General features: G+C 35.1%; 1 protein-coding gene across 1 annotated transcript in view; it reads left to right on the top strand.

The window, feature by feature from the left end:
• The first annotated feature begins 667 nt into the window (after window positions 1-667).
• LOC136028401 (uncharacterized) overlaps window positions 668-19,589 on the top strand; it is a 31,881-nt gene continuing 12,959 nt past the window's right edge. Inside the window, exons 1-2 of the mRNA XM_065706222.1 lie at window positions 668-821; window positions 7,097-7,241. Coding sequence (XP_065562294.1) covers window positions 7,122-7,241 — 120 coding nt within the window. The 5' untranslated portion in view covers window positions 668-821; window positions 7,097-7,121. The remainder of the gene's footprint in view (window positions 822-7,096; window positions 7,242-19,589) is intronic.

The following is a 19,589-nucleotide window of genomic DNA, read 5'->3' as shown; positions in this document are numbered from 1 at the left end:
GCCGGTATTTGTTAAATATTTGAAATATAGGGTTGGTTAGGTTAGGCTTTTAATACAATGCGTTCTGGGCGACCTGCTTTCCATAATCATCTGTTGTAGTCTTCATAATTTTGATACTGAAGTACTATATTTTCATCAGATGCTGGTATATTTTATTATAATTAACCTAAATTCAATTCTTGAATGTGGTCGGTAAATCACCCAAGGACCTTTTTACAACAGAAATGGGCAGAAAGTAGTAATGACCGTCAATATTCTAGGCACTCTACTAATTATTGGAAGTTCTACCTACTATTTGTTTTGATTGAATAAAAACAAACCAATGAATAATGATAATAATAAGTTCAATAAATAAAAACAGATTTTGCAATTAACACAAAAAACGCTAATTATTGCCAAAATTCTAGGTCATTTGTTCACTATTGAATATCCTAGCTGTTAGTTTTTCCTTGACAAAGTGAGAATATTTACAAATAATATTATAACAGAAAAAAGTTCACGTTTAAAACCTTTGCCAAATTTAATATCAACAGGTTTTTGGCAATACAATACAAACAAAATGTTAATTATTGTTCGTCACTATATCGCCTACACATAGCCAAAAACCAGTTTAAAAAAATTAGCCAGAGTTGCCAATGTCAAGGATTTTTTTCTTGTGCGCACAGGCGCACGTCCAATTCTCATATCTCATTGCAGTTGAATCGAAATCTGATGGTTTCCAAAATAAAGTTAGTTGTTTTTGTAGGCGTGGAGCGTGGCTGAATTTGGTGTATCATAAAATCATTTTTTATAACTAAAAAAGAAAAATACTGGTAGCACAAGTAAGTAAAACTTAAGTTTTGGTTAATTTATGATAATATGGATGCTAAAAATAAATGTGGATTTAAGGGTTGCGCAATAGGTGTTGTAGGTGTACTAGCAGGGTAAAAAAAAGTATGGAAAGTGGATAAAAAGAGGGGGGAAGTACCCCTGAGATGTTTTGAAAAAGTACCCTTTTTTATTTTCATTATAAATAATCGTTAAATAAATACAAGTAAACTCTTCCTTGCTTTGAAAAATATGTTTTTGTGTATCTTTGTTGTAAAAGCAATATAGGTAGAGATATGTATAGACTAGTCAAGTAGGCAAATTTCTAAGACTTAGAAATCAGAAGAGGGTTAAAATACGTCTAGTAGATTGGCAATATCTTCCCGGGGTATCTTTTTGGCCCTGTTTTCATTATTGAAAGTGTCATTTTCCTAACATAACCTCTTTCCAAAATAGCAAAAAGAAACGTGTCTACAATTTTGCCAAGCATAATCCTCACCCCTTTGGTGAATATTTGTGAATTTTTTGATAATAATATAATTGCTAAAAATTAATATGAATGAAAGGGTTGCACATTATTTGTCGTAGGTGTACCGTAGGGATAAAAAGTATAAATGATGGGTAGAAATGAGCTTCAATTGTGGAGGAATGAGAGATTACCGCTAGTCATCGATTAACCAGTACACACTCGAGAATTCGGATCTACAAGTATGGGGTTTAAACAACTGAGACGCTTGGGATATAGATTGGGTATAAATAATTTCGGCTGCATTTTTGCGTATTAAGGGAGTTGGGGTGGGGGGTTTAGTATAGAGGGGTTATATGCAAAATTTAAACTAAACTAAAATGTAGCTAACTAAACATTAGTTAAAACATAGCTGCAATGTAGTTTTCCAGTGAGCCGAAGCTAATTGTCTGCGTATACAGACAACAATAAACCTTTTATTGTCTGATTTTATAGATCCAAATTCTCGAGAGTGTACTGGCTAATATATAAGTAACCAATTGCCTATATATTGTTAAAAATGGCCTTTTGTATTTCCATTCAGGATGACATTAAAAAAAAAAACACGCAAATGCCACCCTCCCTATATCGGAAAATACGGGTATAAGTCTACACTAAGGCCTGATCAAATAGAAACACGATACAATTCAGAAATTAACTTAATCCTTTAATACTTGTTTACATCTTTCGGTAAATTTGAGACTGTTTGTATTACTGACCTACTGAAAAGGTGAACTTACCACTCGCCTTTTCCGAATATAATAATCACTTTACTCGGATATTCAATTTTAAGTCTATTAAGGACCCTCAAAGATGATACCTTTTTCTCTAATTTTAGATATATCTTATATACTGCTGTTTTATGACTTCAATTTAAATTGGTTTACCCTTAAATTGAATCAACTATGACGAAAAAGCGAACCAGAAAACATATAAAATATATTATTCTATCTGTCTTGGCTTTTTCTACAATTAGCCATGACTTGATGCCCACAACTATTCCATTTTAATTCTGTACTCCAGACAGTTGGTCTGAAAATTAGAATATTAATGAGGGTTTATTGACTCTTTACTCTAGAGATATTTATTCCGTCCTTAGCACCATTAAAAAATTGCGAAGAAAAAATTTTAATAATGATTGTTATACTATGATGGTATACTATTATATGATACTATACTACGATAAATACTATTAACTATGACGAAAAAGCGAAACAGAAAACAAAAAAAATAAAAAATATATAATTCGTACTATATATTCGCACATGAGGCAGAGGATGGTAGTGGAAAAGTATGGCTGAGCTACAGTGAAAATGTTTTTACTTTCATCAATATGCTTATAAAGAAGTAAGAATTGTTGTTTTTAGTCCTTTTATATAGGCCGAATAAGGGAAAAAGGTATCATCTTTGAGGGTAAGTAATGGGCTTAAAATTGAATTTCCGAGTAAAGTGATTATTATATTATCACATACGGCTGGTATGTTTACCCAATTCGTAGGTCAATAAATATAAACTGCCCTAATTTACCTATTTATCCTAAGAGTACTACACTTCATTTACTCCCCCTCCCTAATGTGCAAATAATGTCCCGAATTATATACATTTAATGCATTTCGCCATCGTTCCTTTTTTTTCAAACAGATTTAACGGTAAGGAAGCAACGTGAGCAAAATCAAGAAACAGAAAAATCCATGGAAAATATTTAATTTGTACTAGGTGTTTTTACATTAGAGGGAGGAGGGGGGGGGGAGTAAAGTGAAGCGCTTTGGTAATGTTATAAGTAATCATTTTTGATTTTTTTAAAATTTTCTATCAGAACACTCTAGTGTTTCCTTTTGCTTGGCTTAATTGCGGACTAATACCAAAATATATTTTTGTGTATCTTTATTCGAAAAAATTCCTTTCCCCCTCCCTCAAGTTTTATGGATTTGTGTCACTGTGAATAAAGGCAATTTTTGTCCTTTTGAGCGTTTTTAATTTATTTTGGTATTACTAATGAAGAAAAATACTGCTGGCGTAATTTAATAAAGTTTAATTTTTAGTTAATTCGCGGTAATGCTATGATTATTAAAAATTAATATGAATAAAGGGTTTCATAATATTTCTTGTAGTTGTACCGCTGGGCTGAAAAAAGAAAGGGGCGTCAATTGCGGGGGGTGGGTTGGTATTGCCTCCCACATATCAAGAAATACCCTTGCTGCATTTCCATTGAGGATAATAATAAAAAGAAAACACAAATACCCCCTCACTACTTTTAACAAAATCCGTGCCACTATCAATATAGGCTGTATTTTGGCTTTGTTTCACTTATAGTTCGTCTTGATAAAACTGAAGGAAAGAAAAGATACCCCCACCCAAGATTTTAGAAAAAAAACTTTCTTTCTATTATCATTAAAAAACACTAGATTTTGAAAAGAACATTTTTCCGTATCTCCATTTTAAAACTGAAAAAATTCCCCCTTCCCTCTCCCTTAGGTTTCTTATAGATTGTTGTGGCTGCGGATAGTGATTGGTTTTCGGGTTTGATAGCCTAATTGTTTATCGTAATATAAATATAGAACAAAACTGATATCACATCTGGTGAAACTTCATTTTTAGTTAACTTACAATAATATCATGTTTGCTAAAAATAAATAAAAATGTAGCGTTGACTATTGACAAAATGTAGGGTGGGGTAGTCGGTGGGACAATTGAAGGTTTTTCCGTATTATATGGTACACAATCGAGAATATGGATCGCAAAGATGAGGCAATAACCGGTTTTCACGGGCTTTATACGAAGTGAATCTAAGTGAGACAAATACAAATCTAGGGGAAGGTAATAGTGAATTGTCAGGGTAACGACCCCCGACTAATGTATTGATTTTGAAAAGGAGTATAAAATAAGGAATCTGATTGTGCTACTTTATTTTGTTTATATGCTTCCTTTTAGAGAGCTGTTGCTCTGCACCTTTATCGAAAACGCTTTTAAGAACGAGATAAGAAAGTGTTTGTGATGATTTTAAGGTAGTTTTCAGAATTTCAGTGTGGTAGGGGGCCAGGGGGGTCAGTAACGCCTCCCTTTATTTCAAAAAGTGCGACTGAATGTCCGAAACGTAGCCCTTTCCTTGATTTTAAGATTCCTGGATTTGATTGCTAAAGCTAATTTCATGTTTGGCACTGTTAAGGTGATTAATCTAATTAAGTTCATTTAAATTACTCAAGCTAGTTACAGCTGTATTCTGAGCATTGTGAATTATCCTGTAGTTTGAACTTCAAAATATTTTAGTTACTGTTCAAAAAATAAAAACAACAACAAAAAACGTGATAGTATCGGTGATTAGGATTAACGTATTTGATGACCATGATTCGTCCCCTCGAGTAAAGTACTGATACACCAAGCATATACATATATATGTTACTATGTTACATATATATGTTACATATATATGTTACTATGTTACATATATATGTTACATATATATGTTACTATGAATGTCTGAAATCTGGTTAATGTCGACATTCACCGGTGAATGTCCCTTTTCTCTTCTTAAATCCAATTAGCTTTACAAATCAGCTTTTTCAATCTAATGCAAGCTTTGAGGGGAAAAGTTAAAGTTAGGTTAGATAAGTTGGGTTAGGTTAAATTAGGTTATAAATCTCTGCAATGGGCTAGAAACCTAACCTGAGCTAGTCCAACCTAACCTAGACTGTGGCCATCAAACTTTGCATAAAACTGAAAAAGTTAACTGGCAACGATGACTGGTTTCTTGTTTTTATGAGAATGAGACGAAAGGAAATGAGATGGCCAGGCCACGTTCTGCGGAGGAAGGATGACAGATTGCCGATGGTCGTCCTTTTGGCCAACCGTCCAGGGCTAAACGGAAAGCAGGTCGTCCTCGGTTGGGGTAGAATGATGTCATAAAAAGATTTAAGGAAAACGGGAACTTCCTGGGAGGGTTTAAAGAGGGATGGTTTGAATATATTGGGATGGATGACGAGCTTGCGTAGCTGTATTGGTCTCAGGTGGCTTGGGTGCTGCGGTGAGTTGTTAGTAGTAGAAAAGAAGTTTTTTGGAGGGTCACAAGAATTCCCGTTGAGTAGAACAGAGGTTTTTAGTCTTCCTCCCTTAGAAAACTAATCTTGAACAAAATGATATAGGCAAGTTTTACAAAATAAAGAAATAATATGAGAATATTCTAAGAAACTAACTTTGTTGAAACCATTGTTCCCTCTCTCTGAAACAATTGAAGGCTTATCTGTCTTGAAAAACTTCCGCAATCGTCCTTGAGGAGGCCGTTTTTAGGAAGGATTGGTGAGAGAGCAAGGCCAATTGCTTATATAACTTTCGAATTTTGTGAAAATTGCGAAGTTTGTAGCTACATAGACTTAAAAAAAGTGTTTTAAGCAAGCATAATTTATAGCTAGAAGGTAAAGTATAAAACAATGGAAGTATAGTTAGTCCAAAAGAATATTTTAAGCGCTACTTAAAATGTCACAAATCAGTGGGCTACAATAAGACCAAAAACCTTTTCGACTCTTTTCTCAATTTTTTTTTCTGTTTTCTCAATGTTTTCCTTTCTGCGAACCAGTCACTAAACAAGCCTTAAACGTTACCCCACATATTAAGCAAAGTAAAGAATGTAACAGTTAGACACAAAATAGAATATTAAATTTTTGACAAACTACCGCTGATTTATGAGCTATGAGTGGGTACCTTCCTGGAGAATTTTTGTTATTTTGGTCATTCAGTGGTGTTGTCAAGGTTCTCAAACCGCAAAGGAAGCACCCATTAGGGCCGAAAGCCGAAAAATTTAAATTATTAGAAAGCCCAATCCAGCATGAAAAAATAATAATAAATAGTGGGGTGGCCAAGCTTGAAACATCATAAAGTTATTCAGTGTTTGAAGAAATGGAAAATAGATGCTTATATATTTTCTATATATAATATAATATAATTATATATTATATAATATAGATATATAATATATTATATAATATATATTATATAATATAATTATATATTCCTGGAGTTGGAGGCAAAAAATTAGTTACTCTTTGGTGTTTTTTATGAAGCGTCGAAAACAAGAAGCTTTAATCACGAACTACGGTATTTTTGATAAACAAAAATGTTTGAAGTTTGGAGGGCTTAAGGATATATATATATATATATATATATATATATATATATATATATATATATATATATATATATATATATATATATATATATATATATATATATATATATATATATATATATATATATATATATATATATATATATAAATATATATATAATATATATATATATATATATATATATATATATATATATATATATATATATATATATATATATATATATATATATATATATATATATATATATATATATATATTAGGTCGTCCTAGCCGAGTGGATTGGTGCGCGGGATTTAGGATCCTTTGTTCCAGAGAGCGAGGGTTTGAATCCTAGTTTACCCAATTATTTGGTTGGGGACGGGGGTAAGGGGCTTGACTCTGTAAGCTCAGCCAGAATCGACCCAACTCTAAATGGGTACCTGGAGTTATCTGGGGAAGGTAAACAGGAAGGGTGTGTGAAAGCACGGGATGGTTGGCCCCCAACTCCTCATTGCACTTGCTGGCTGAAGGGCCAAGAAACGGAGATCAGCACCGCCAGCAGGGACTGTAAAGTCCAATGCCGTATTATTTTTTTCTATATATATATATATATATATATATATATATATATATATATATATACTAGGAAAAGAACTGCCACTATTTTATTTTATTGTTATAGGAAAAGATTCAATAGATTTTCGAGGATGTCAGCGCATCAGGTGACCGTCACAAGAACCACAACTAGCGTTCACACTACATCAGCCATTCTTCTAAATATTGGATATTTTAAAACCATCCCTGGAATTCTTAAAGTCCTCCAGCTTGTAAGTAAAATCTAGAGCCTTTTTTCTAGACTAAAGTTATTTTTGTTAAATTTGGCTTCCCAAATCTCAAATTTTACAGTTCTGTTTGTGTAATTCTTCTGAATATCGTACATTTTTAATGTACTGACGTTTCAGAGCCCTTTCAGCCTTAAAATAAACATAGAGCTGGTTTTTTTTTTCATATTTTGATTTTTGGCGTTTTTCGGTTATTGCTGTTTTTGCTTTTGCTATTTTTGGCCTTCCCAATGCTTGAATTTAGACATTTTTCTTTTGTAATTCTCGTTAATATTGAAGTATTAAAAGCATACCTAAAATCATCAAACTGTACTAGCTTGAAAGCGAAACCTACAGTTTTTTTTTTATATTCTTGTGCATTGCAATTATTTTTTTTCCCAGCGTCCCAAAAACTTGAACTTTGGAATTTTGCTTTCTTAAGAGCTTATTGTAAAAATGATTATCATTTTTGTTGCATTTTTGTGCTTAATAGGAAAACATTACATTCATGAAATCAAAAACGACCGTTTTTAAATGGTCGAAAACGACCGTTTTTAAATAATGTTGGTATATCTGTCACCACATTTATGAAAAATTGTCTTCCCCTAAGAAAAATTCCTCTATGGAGAGACCCACCCACGCATCCTGCTTCCCGAGCCCCCCCCCCACACACAAAAAAATTTCCAATGAAAATGTATGTATACTTCCCAATAACGAATGCCATATGTAAACAATGGGCAAAGTTCCTAACTTACAGCCCTTGTGACAGTGGGTGACTGTGGGGGATTAAATCGTCCTCAAAAACATTAGATAATAGATTTTTTGACTATTCTGGACAAATTGGCTATCTCAAAATTTTGATCCGGAGACTTTGGGAAATATGAGCTTGGGAGGAGGTTTGCAGATAGGAGGGTGAAACCTCTACAACAGGGTTCTCTGATAGGCTGAATCTGATGATGTGATTTTCATTAAGATTCTATGACTTTTAGAGGATGTTTCTTCCTTTTTTCGAAAATCAGGCAAATTTCCTCAGGCTCGTAGCTTTTGATGGGTAAGACTAAAACTGATGAATCTTATGTATTTAAAATCAGCATAAGAATCCGATTCTTTTGATTTACCAATTGGTATCAAAGTTCTGTTTTTTAGAGTTTCGGTTACTATTGAGCCGGGTCGCTACTTGCTTACAGTTCGTTACCACCAACTGTTTAACTAAAAAAAATAAAAAAAAAATAAAATACGCATGAAAAAAAAACCTATCTTCCACCTCAAAAATCCCCCAAATCACATACTAAGCAATGGAGTAGCGTAACCATGAAACTAAAGTTACTGAAAAGAAAAAAAAGTTATAAAAAAACCCCCCCCTAGAAAACGTCCAAAACCATTCCAGAGGCACGGAATCCATGACATCCGAAACGAACGGAGGTAACTCCGAGTAAATTCTGGAAGCTTGTCCCACATCATAATACAAGCACTCGGGGGGTTACAGTCGAACAACAATGGGGAAGTATGAGGAACCTCTAAATTTTTGGAACTGTGGAATATTGTGAATATGATTTTTGAAAAAGGTGAATACCTAACGATGTAAGGAAAACTCTAATTAAACCCCTTCATAAAGAAAATGATAAGAATGAGTGTGGTAATGATAGAGGTGTTGGCCTGGTTTCTCTTGGAAACAAATTACTTAGTATGATGATACTTTTTAGACTTAGAGATGCTATAGATAAACTAAAAAGAGAAGAAAATTGTGGTTTTAGGATAGGTAGAAGATACGTCGACCAAATTTTCACCCTTAGATTAATAATTGAGAAGTGCCAGAGTCACCAAACACCTCTTCAGTTCTATAGATTATGAACAAGCGTTTGATTTAGCTGATAGAAGAGCTTTAGCGAAGGTCCTATCCTTGGATGATATACCAAATAAGCACATTAAAGTGATTAGTGCTACGTACGGGAACAGCAATGCTGCGGTTAAGGTAGAAAATGAGGTTACTAGCTGGTCAAACAGTTCGTGGCGACGAATTGTAGTAAGGAGTGACCCGGCTCAATAGTGAACGAAAGTATTAAAAAAAGGATTTTGACACTAATAGATACATCAAAATAATCGGATTTTTATGCTGATTTTAAATATATCAAATTTAGTCTTACCCATCAAAAAATACGAGCCTGAGAAAATTTGCCTTATTTTGGAAAACAGGGGGAAACACCCCTCAAAAGTCATGAAATCTTAACGAAAATTACACTATCGCATTCAGCGTATCAAAGAACCCCACTGTAGAAGTTTCAAACTCCTATCTACAAAAATGTGGAACTTTTTTTGTCAGAAGACCGATCACTGGTATGTGTTAATTTGTTGTTTTTTTCTTTTCCCAAGGGGTGATCGTACCGACCCACTGGTCCTAGAATGCCGTTAGAGGGCTCATACTAACGGAAATTAAAAGTTCTAGTACCCTTTTTAAGTGACCAAAGAAATTGGAGGGGAACTCATTTTTTCCCAAAGTCAACGGATCAAAATTTTGAGATAGCCATTTTGTTCAGCATAGTCGAAAAACATAAAAACTATGTCTTTGGGGACGACTTAGTCCCCCAAGGTGGGAGTGAAGTGGAAAGATCTTTCCTTGAAAGAATTTGTCATGGGGAAAGAGAAATTCCATAAAAGGGGCGCAGGATTTTCTAGCATTATTAAAAAAAAACAATGAGAAAATAAATAATAGAAAAAGGTTTTTCAACTGGAAGTAAGGAGCGGTATTAAAATCTGAAACGAACAGAAATTATTACGTATATAAGTGGGTTTGTCTCCTCCACAATACCTCGCTCTTTACGCTAAAGTATTTTTTAGTAATTTTAACTATTTATTCTGCGACCTTTGTGATTCAGGGGTCATCAAACAGTCCGTGGTAACGAATTGTAGTAAGGAGCGACCCGGGTCAATAGTAACCGAAACTATAAAAAACGGAATTATAATACTAATAGTTGCATCAAAGGAATCGCATTTTATGCTGATTTTAAATATATAAGTTTCATCAAGTATAGTCTTACCCATCAAAAGTTAGGAGCCTGAGAAAATTTGTCTTATTTTAGAAAATAGGGAGGTACACCCTGTAAAAGTCATTGAATCTTAACGAAAATCACACCATAAAATTCAATTTGTCAGAGAACCCTGCTATAGAAGTTTCAATCTCCTATCTACAAAAATGTGGAATTTAGCATTTTTTGCCAGAAGACAGATCACGGATGCGTGTTTATTTATTTATTTTTTCCAGGGGTGATCGTATCGACCCAGTGGTCCTACAATGTCGCGAGAGGGCTAATTCTAACGGAAATTAAAAGTTCTAGTTCTCTTTTTAAGTGACAAAAAATTAGAGGGCACCTAGGCCCCCTCCCAAGCTCATTTTTTCCCAAAGTCACCAGCTCAAAATTCTGAGATAGCCAGTTTGTTCAGCATAATCGAAAAACCTAATAATTATGTCTTTTGGAACGACTTGATCCCCCAAAGTCCCCGGGGGAGGGGCTGCAACTTACATACTTTGACCATTATTTACAAAAGTAAGGGTTAATGGGAAGTGTACAGACGTTTTCAGGGGGACTTCTTCGTGTTGAAGGGGGGATGTGGGTCGGGGGAGGACGTTATGTGGGAGGATCTTTCCATGCCGGAATTTATCACGAGGGAAAAGAATTTCCATGAAGGGGCTTTAGGATTTTCTAGCATTATTTAAAAGCAAAAACAATGAGAAAAAAAAAATCAGCTGGAAGTAAGGAGCAGCAGTAAAACCTAAAAAGAACATAAATTATTACGTAAATAAGGGGTTTCATCTCCTCCAAAATACTTCACTCTTTACCCTAAAGTATTTTTAGTAATTTCAACTATTTATTCTACAGCCTTTGTGATTCAGGAGTCATTCTTAAAGAATTGGGACACAATTCAAGATTTAGTGTAAAGAGCAAGGTATTGAAGAGGGTTATTTTGGTAGACTTTGTCCTAAGGAGCCCAGCAAAGGCATTGGGAAAACACGGAATCAAATGGGGAGCAAAAGTCACATAGACTGTGATGATACTGACGATTGAAGCATCCTAGTTGGAATTGTTAGCAAAATCAATGAACTTTTAGAGGTTTTGTGAATTCAGGGTGAAAGAATAGGTTTTAAAATTAATGTCAAGGAAACTAAGCCGTTAAGACTACGAATAAGTGATGGTAAAGAGGTGATGCTGGGCAACAAGGAGGACTATCAAGTACACAGCTTCACTTACCTAGGTAGTATTATTAGTAAGGACGGTTAGGGCAGTGAAGATGTTAAAGTAGAATAGCCAAGGCCCAGGGTGGGTTTTTACAGTTGAAAAGTTTGGAAGAATAGGAAGATAAGTTGAACATTTGGGAGCGAACTCATTCTAACGGAAATTAAAAGTTCTACTGCCCTTTTTAAATGACCAAATTAATTAGAGGGCACCTAGGCCCCCTCCCACGCCACATTTTCCCCAAAATCGTACGATCAAAATTCTTATATAGTTATTTTGTTCAGCATAGTTGAGAGGCCCAATAACTATGTCTTTGGAGATAACATGACCCCTCACAGCCACTGGGGAAAGTTTTTTAAGTTATAAATTTTCCCATTGTTTACGTATGGTATTTGTTATTGGGAAGTGTGCATACATTTTTTGGGGCGGGGACGGAAGGACGAATTTTCTGCTCAAGGGATTTTACCTGGGGAGAATTTTCCATGGAGAAAGAAGTTTCCAGGGGGTGAATTTTTCAGAGAAAATTTAATACTGGGGGAATTTGTCAAAATTCATAATCGACATTTCTTTAAATGTCTTGCTTTCACTTTACCAACTCAATTTTATGTGTGGGGGTATTAAGGGTAATTTTCCGACGTAAACTTTCACCAGGTTTAGACTGTCCAAACGATATTCATTGAACATTCTCCGTGGGGAGGGGGACTTTTCCTTGGAGATGGAGCCTGATTTCCTGGCGTTATTTAAAAAACGATGAGAGATTAAATAAAAAGACAAGTTTTTTCAACTAAATGTAAGAAGCAATATTAAAACTGGCTAAAAATCTGGCTAATGAGGAAAAGATGAGATGGCTAGGACACGCTCTGCGGATGATGAATGATAGATTGTCAAAGATTGTCCTTGTCCTTGTCAAAGATCGTCTAGCACCAGACAAAAAGCAGGTCGACCCGAATGGAGTGGCAATATGTGGCAAGAAACGATTTAAGGGAAAGGGTAACTTCTTAGGAGAGTGTAAAGAGGGAGGTCTTGAATAGGTTGGGGCGGAGGAGGAGCGTGCGTAGCTGTGTTGGTCTCAGGCGGCTTAGCGATGCAGTGAGTTATTAGTAAAAGTAGTAGGAATAGAGCAAACGGTATCAGACCACAATCAAGACCGGAGCGTAAATAATTCACGAAACTTACTCATACTTGATCAGTTGATTGCTTTACCCTAAAACCAAACAAAAAATCACAAAAAAAGGAATATAATTGAGAAAATGTAGAAGTTGACAACTCGCGGACTTTTTATAATTTTTACTAAACATAGATAAAAGAGAAATGGGACGACAACTTGCAGGATCATTCCGTGATCCACCTTTAAAACCAATTATGCAATGAACACACTTTAAAGCGAGTAGGAATCCACCATTTTCAAGAGAAATATTGATAAGTCTCGTCGGGTCAGGAACAAGGTCAAGAAGTTTGAACTTGAAGGCCCTTGTAGGTCCTTGTGGGTCCAAGGTAAGACAGACCTAAAATCAGGTAGAGAAGAAGAAGGACTTACAGCTGAATTGTATTTTTATCAATATCTGTAAAACAGGAAACAAAAACATTTTAAATGTTTTGCTTACCCTCTACAATTCACTCGTCAATCAAACATGTGAAGGGACAGAAGAAGGAAGAGAATGTGGTTTGATGACAAAATTGATTACTTTGCCATGCTTTTCTATGGTCGTTACTGCCCTCAGAGAATTTTTTCAGATGAAATGGGGATTTAGTCTTTCAGCAAAGTGAATCGTAAACTCTCCTATAAGCTTTGAAAAGCTGAAGTTGGAATTTATGCCAATATGGCTTAGAGAACCTTTAAGCCTTCTAAAGTTTATTTTAGCTCTTCCGGCTGTTAAGGAGTCTAAGAGTCATTAAAGGATTTGTTGGGGATGTTCTAGTTTATGCTAGATTTGACTGGGACGTGTCACTCTTCTTTAAGATAATCAACGAACCATGAACGAATTAAAACGTAGCTAAATCATATTCAGTTTCACAGAACTTCCGTGAATGCTTCGCCAACGCAGAGATTGGCCCCTTTATTAAAAAAAAAATTACTGGTATATTTTTCCTTTTTTTATTATATTATTCAGTGGTACACTGGGCATTTAACCAGGTGTTACCCTTAGCCTCTCACTCTTTACACTATCATTTGATCTTTTTGTGGGACGCATAAAAATTGATTTGCTAGAATGAATCGTCAGTATGTGCCCCCCCCCGTGTCCCCTTTTTCATCTACTTGCTGAAGATTTTGTGAGTGATTAGATAGGTGCTAAATATTGCCGGAAATTAGGGGTTTAAAACTTTAAAAGGCACATTTTAAATATAGGCTTATTTTGACTTCAACGGTCTTTTTTTTTCGGGTTGACACTTTTGCATAAATGTAAGTGAAAACTTAACGAATTTATTCTGTCCCACAACAGAAGCGGGACTTAACCCTGAATCGAGTATTGTCTAAAGGGCACTGGAGAATATTGAAGAAGTTGGGTATAAAAAAGTGCTTTTCCGAGTCTTTAAGCATCTCCACTTACATAAAAAAGAATTCACTACTACTACTAGTAACAACTTATTGCAGTAAGCCTCCTGAGGCCTACACAATTACGCACGCTCCACCTCTATTCCAATCTATTCAAAGCTGTTAACACTCCCTTCGTAAAAAAAATTACCTTCTTCTTAATAGTTGGCATTTATGTACGGAAAACTTTACATATAAAAGTGAGGCCTAAAATGAATAAACTAATTCAAATGACAATGATTGTTGGTAATTACGGAATCATATTACGTATCATAATTACGAAAATCATATATTTTAACCGTTCATTAAGGAGCGGAGTTGTCTAAAGAACTTTGGTGGTGAGCTGGGTTGTGACTCACCTGTGCTGGGTTGTGACTCGCCATGTGTTTTGTTTCGGGAATGCTGAAAAAGTGTTGAACTTAATTTGCAATGAAAGACGGTAATTTTCTTAAATTTTTACATGCAGTAACATATTGATCATTATTTTGAATATTTCATATTAACTGTTATTGTTGTAACATCAGCTCAGATTTTTGGGACATAACTGTACGTGGAGGAAGAGGGGAAGGATCCTACCAAGGGATCTTCAGTTTCACCAGTACAATTCCTAGTTTTACATCACAAATCAAGTCTGTGAGTGATAAGGGGCAGCCTAACCACACAGAAGGTGATAAATTTATGAGCGACGCCTATGAAATATAGAAGTCGTTTTCAAGACACCATCCCTCGTATTCTAGTAATCCCTCCCCCCAAGAATCCAGACGATTAGGTTTTCAAGGGAAATTTTGGCTCAGGCTATTTTGGCTTAGTAGTTATGTGCTATGCCAGTGACGGAGCTTTGTTTCCCGAAAACTTTGTTTTCTCTGTGAAAATAATAGCTCCTGCTGTCCATTCCCGAAAATTTAAAAATATTACTTATCTTTCCTTGGTATACTTGCCAAAAATAAGGGATAGATCTTGGCTAGTACAAGAACACACATTTGAAGGAGCACCCATTTGTAAAAGAATGCAGAAAATTTTAAAAAGTAAACTAAAAAACAAAAGTAAAAATAAAATGAATTAAGAACAAAAAAGTGAAGTACTAAAATGTCAAGTAATATTTCAGAAAGAATGAAATATATTGTTCCCTATAATAATTCCCCTTTTTTTTCCTTTAAAAATTTTCTGCTTCTTTCAAAGGGAAATCTATAATGCAGCAAAATAATAGTTAACACGCCCGTTGAGAATAATTGCTGAAACATTCCTAGCCTTTTCTATGGCTTTGTGAATTTATTGAACTTATTCTAACTTACTGAATATGAAAAAAGGGAAAAAAAATGCAATTGGACAACCAACATCTCTGAAATAACGGGTAACTTCCCTCTGGACCAACGCTTCTTAAAAGGAATCAACCGAAATCTAAAAAGTTTGGTTCCAAAAATATTCAAGCTTCTTCACCAACCTGTAAATCATACCTCCTCTTTAATAGTTGGTTCGTATCTATGGGAGACTTTACATACAAAAACGGGGCCTTTTACAAATGAACTTGTTCAAACCACAATAATTGTCCATAATAACCGTTCATTTTGCATAGACTATATATATATATATTTTGCGATAATTACGCTTCCGAAGGAACATCTAGATAAACTGCTTGAAATTTTTGCGCTCACTTAGCTCAGACTCATTGAGCTCACTTACCTCATTCAGACTCAATGCAATTTTGAGTAACAGTAATAACAATTTTTACTTATTAAAGTTTAACAAGAAAAGATAATTGCTTTAAACAACTATATAAGAAACATTTTTCTATGACTCACTGGGCTCTTTGAACTCACTTCGACTCCTTGCGACTTGGAGTAGGCCTAACTGAAAAACATCTTTTTGACCCACTGAACTTCATAATAAGATATTATTTTAAAAATCAACAGGAGAAACACCTTCATTTTTTTATGACTCACTGATCCCGTGCTGACTCGCTGAACTCATTCAGACTCCATACAATTATAAGTCATAGGAAACCAATGTTTTGAATCACTAAAACTTGGCAAAAAAGTTTTAAACATCTAACAAGAATCATTTCTGAATTTACCCACGGCTCACTGAAGTTATATTTAGAATTGATGCAATTCAGACCGACTTGTAGTTTTAATTTTGACTAATTGATTTTACGTAATAGAAGTACCGTAAATTATCTAAATAAAAATGTTTTGAAGTTTTTGATAGCCTGATGCGTGCCTGTTTATTCACTCATTCTGTTTATCAACTCAACACAAGTCAGACTCAGCGAAAATTATAGGCTAATTCTTAATCACTCAAAATAATGAATTATTTTGATAGTGTATTATCAAATAACGAAATTATTTGAGCGTCTGATGAAAAAGTTGGAAAATTTCTGTAGCTCGCCTGACTCCCTTTTGAATCACATAACACATTCAGTCTGAGTTTGCTTATGATCCACTGGAACCAGTAATTTTTTCTTACTGAACTTCAAAATAAGAAATTGTTCATAGCATATTATAAAATAATAAGTAAATCTCAATTTTTCGGCAACTCACTGTGCTCATTGAACGTGATTCAGACTCAATGCAAGGATGTGTTACTCAAAACTCAGACACGTAGAAAACTCAACACTAGTCATGACACGTAGAAAATAAATTGTGTTTAACATTAAAAAATCCCGAATTTTAAGAAATTGCAAAAAAATTTATAGATTTCATAAAGCTTATAATGCATTAATTTAATTGCGTATAATTTACCTTTTAATTTCCCGACTAATTCATGTCGTAATTTCATTTCTAAAAACTGCACCCTTTTATGTAATTAGTTCACATGTTGTGTTTCTTTTTCTGACTTTTAAGTACAATTTTTAAACAAAGCAGAAGACACTTCGTAAAAAATCAGGAATTTTTTTGATAGTAAACAAAAAGATATCTGATAATTTTGACAATCTTTATACAATCCTGTCGTCAGCAGATCTGTTTTCCAAAATTACTTCTTCAAAGAATAGTTGTCAAGAGTAGAACAGTATATTCTAAAATATGTTGTAAGAGTTAGTGGTTATATTAATAAGGTCTTAAATGATATTGGTTGTATAAAACTGAAATGAAAATATGCAAGTCAAATGTAAAGGTTTTAATTTAAGACAATGAAAAATTATACAGCAACAAAGCCCAATTATTTTGGCTCAATGTCCTGAAACCCTTATCAGCCGGAAATAGACGTGACCAAACTGATAAACACACAAAGATTAGAAACGCTGCAGACTACAACTAAAGGAGAAGTAACAAAAATAAATAAGGCTCACATCCGAAGAACTATAGCTAAAAATTCAAAACAAAATCTAGTATAGGTTAATATAGACTAACACTCAGGCTAACATAACTGCATACACTCTTCCTCAATTCCGATATATTCAAAGCAAAAGCTTTGTGCCTCACCTGAAGTAAAAATCAAATAAACGAAATGCAATATTATTTTTAAGCTAAAACCCCTATAGAATTCCATAAAAATAACGGGAATGTTTTGTAGTGGAAAAGAATTTCCGGAGGAATTTAGTCCCAAGATATAAGGAACTTGAGACTTTTCCAAGATGTCCAAGGATAAAAAATTATTTCAGGGATTAAGCCAGGCTAGAAGACGCTATGACTGGGGAATATCATGCACTACGCTCCATGTAAAATAGAAAATAAACAAGTTTTTTTCTACTGAAATCAAGGAGGAATATTCAAACTTAAAACGAACAGAAATTTTTCCGCGTATGAAGGGGTGCTGTCTTTTCCTCGGACCCTCGCTCGTAAGGCTAATATTTTTTTTAGCTATTTTAAAATTTTCTCATTCTAATTCTGTTTCCGCTGTTGTTTTTAAACTATTGAGACACAAATTTGAACTTTCACGTAAAGAGTGAGGGATTGAAGAGGAGTTAGTCCCCATTGTACACGGAGTAATCTCCTTTTATTTAATATCTGAGCGTTTTAAAATCATTCTCAGGCTTAACCAAGATGCAATGCGAGGTATTGGCCCTGTAAACCCCCCTTTTCATGCTGAGAAACTGTAAAGGTAAAGGTAAAGGATACGGCATTAGACATTACAGTCCCTACCGGCGGTGCTGATCTCCGTTTCTTGGCCCTTCAGCCAGGAAGTGCAATGGGGGGTTGGGGGCCAACCATCCTGCGCTTTCGCACACCCTTCCTGTTTACCTTCTACAGATTTCTCCAGGTACCCATTTAAAGCTGGGTCGACGGTACTGGACCTTCAAGGTCCAAACCGGCAGGGCTGATCTTCGTTTCGTGGTCCTACTGCCAGGAAGTGCAATGGGGATTGGAGGCCAGCCATTGGCCACTCGCACACCATTGACTGATTGCCTTCCCCAGATTTCTCCAGACACCCATTTAGAGCTGGGGCGACTCTGGCTGAGCTTATAGAGTCACAGCACTGGCCCCCGTTCCAAACCAAATAACCGGCCACGCAAAGAATCGAACCTATGCCCCTTGGGTAAAAGATTCCAAACCCACCGCGGCAACCACTTAACTAGGACGGCTCGTTCTGGCAGCCTCTCGTTGGTTAAGTTTTTCGGCCTATGAATTAAAATGTTGGATTGCAATTAAAATTTTGGACAAAATATTAATATTTAGTTCAGTCGTTAAAAGTATTTTATTATGGAATTCTCGGGCGAATTTTCAGGTTATTATTGTCTGGCCGACGAAGTGGGATATACCCCAGAAACTGGTATTGTGCATAAATTCCGATCTCTATAATGTGATTCTTCTATAATTAAATACATTGAAACTGGCATACCCTAAGAATAATGTAATTGATTGACTAAAAAAGTCCATCATAGAATTATTTCTAAAGAACTGTCAACAATGATTTAAAATGCGTGCTGCTGATTCCAATGAGGTAATAATAATAAAAAAAAATATTCCTGTAGTTTGAACCATCCTCGAAATGGCTCAAATCCTACCCAAAATCAAAATTGTTTATCTTTCCTCCTCAGCGAGCTGAAAACTATTTTATGATCAAACCTTACCTTAAACCTTAGTTCCTCCAGTGCCTCAGGAGGCACACAGGGTGTCGGTGAGAATCCTCCAATCTTCCCTCAAATGAGTCGCTGCGTATATGTCTTCCCACTAAGGAACGTGTTCTTTAGTCTTCCTAGGCTACGGGTGATTTTCGGTTGCCAGTGGAGGAGTATTTTTGGAATTCGGTGATCTTGCATGCGGAGGATATGTCCAAGATATTGCCATCTACGTTGTCGTACAACGGTTGCAATATCTGGCCTGTTTGGGTACGGATCTTGTCGTTGCTGACACGAGACCTAAGTAAGAAAAGTCGCCTAACTCGAATTGAAATTAAAGCGATAACACATTGTTTCTAATTTAGCTGGTTTTCGAAACTTATCATACCTTCTCGCTGTTACCATTGCCTTGATTGATATTTTTTTTTGGCAAAACAAGTTTTGGCCGAAAATTTTGGCAAAGGAAACATTGAAAAATTACTAGAGGCCTGCATTTATTATAAATATCAAAACGCTGGCCTGCGGCCTGTCCGTTACAGATGTCCGAAATAAAAAATAATAACTTCCAAGATTTTTTTTCAAACTCATGTCTCTAA

This window comes from Artemia franciscana, chromosome 6 (assembly GCF_032884065.1).
Source record: "Artemia franciscana chromosome 6, ASM3288406v1, whole genome shotgun sequence".
NCBI classification, from domain to species: Eukaryota; Metazoa; Arthropoda; class Branchiopoda; order Anostraca; family Artemiidae; genus Artemia; species Artemia franciscana.
The sequence above is the reverse complement of the archived record's forward strand: the minus strand, read 5'-3'. Positions and strand labels throughout refer to the sequence as shown.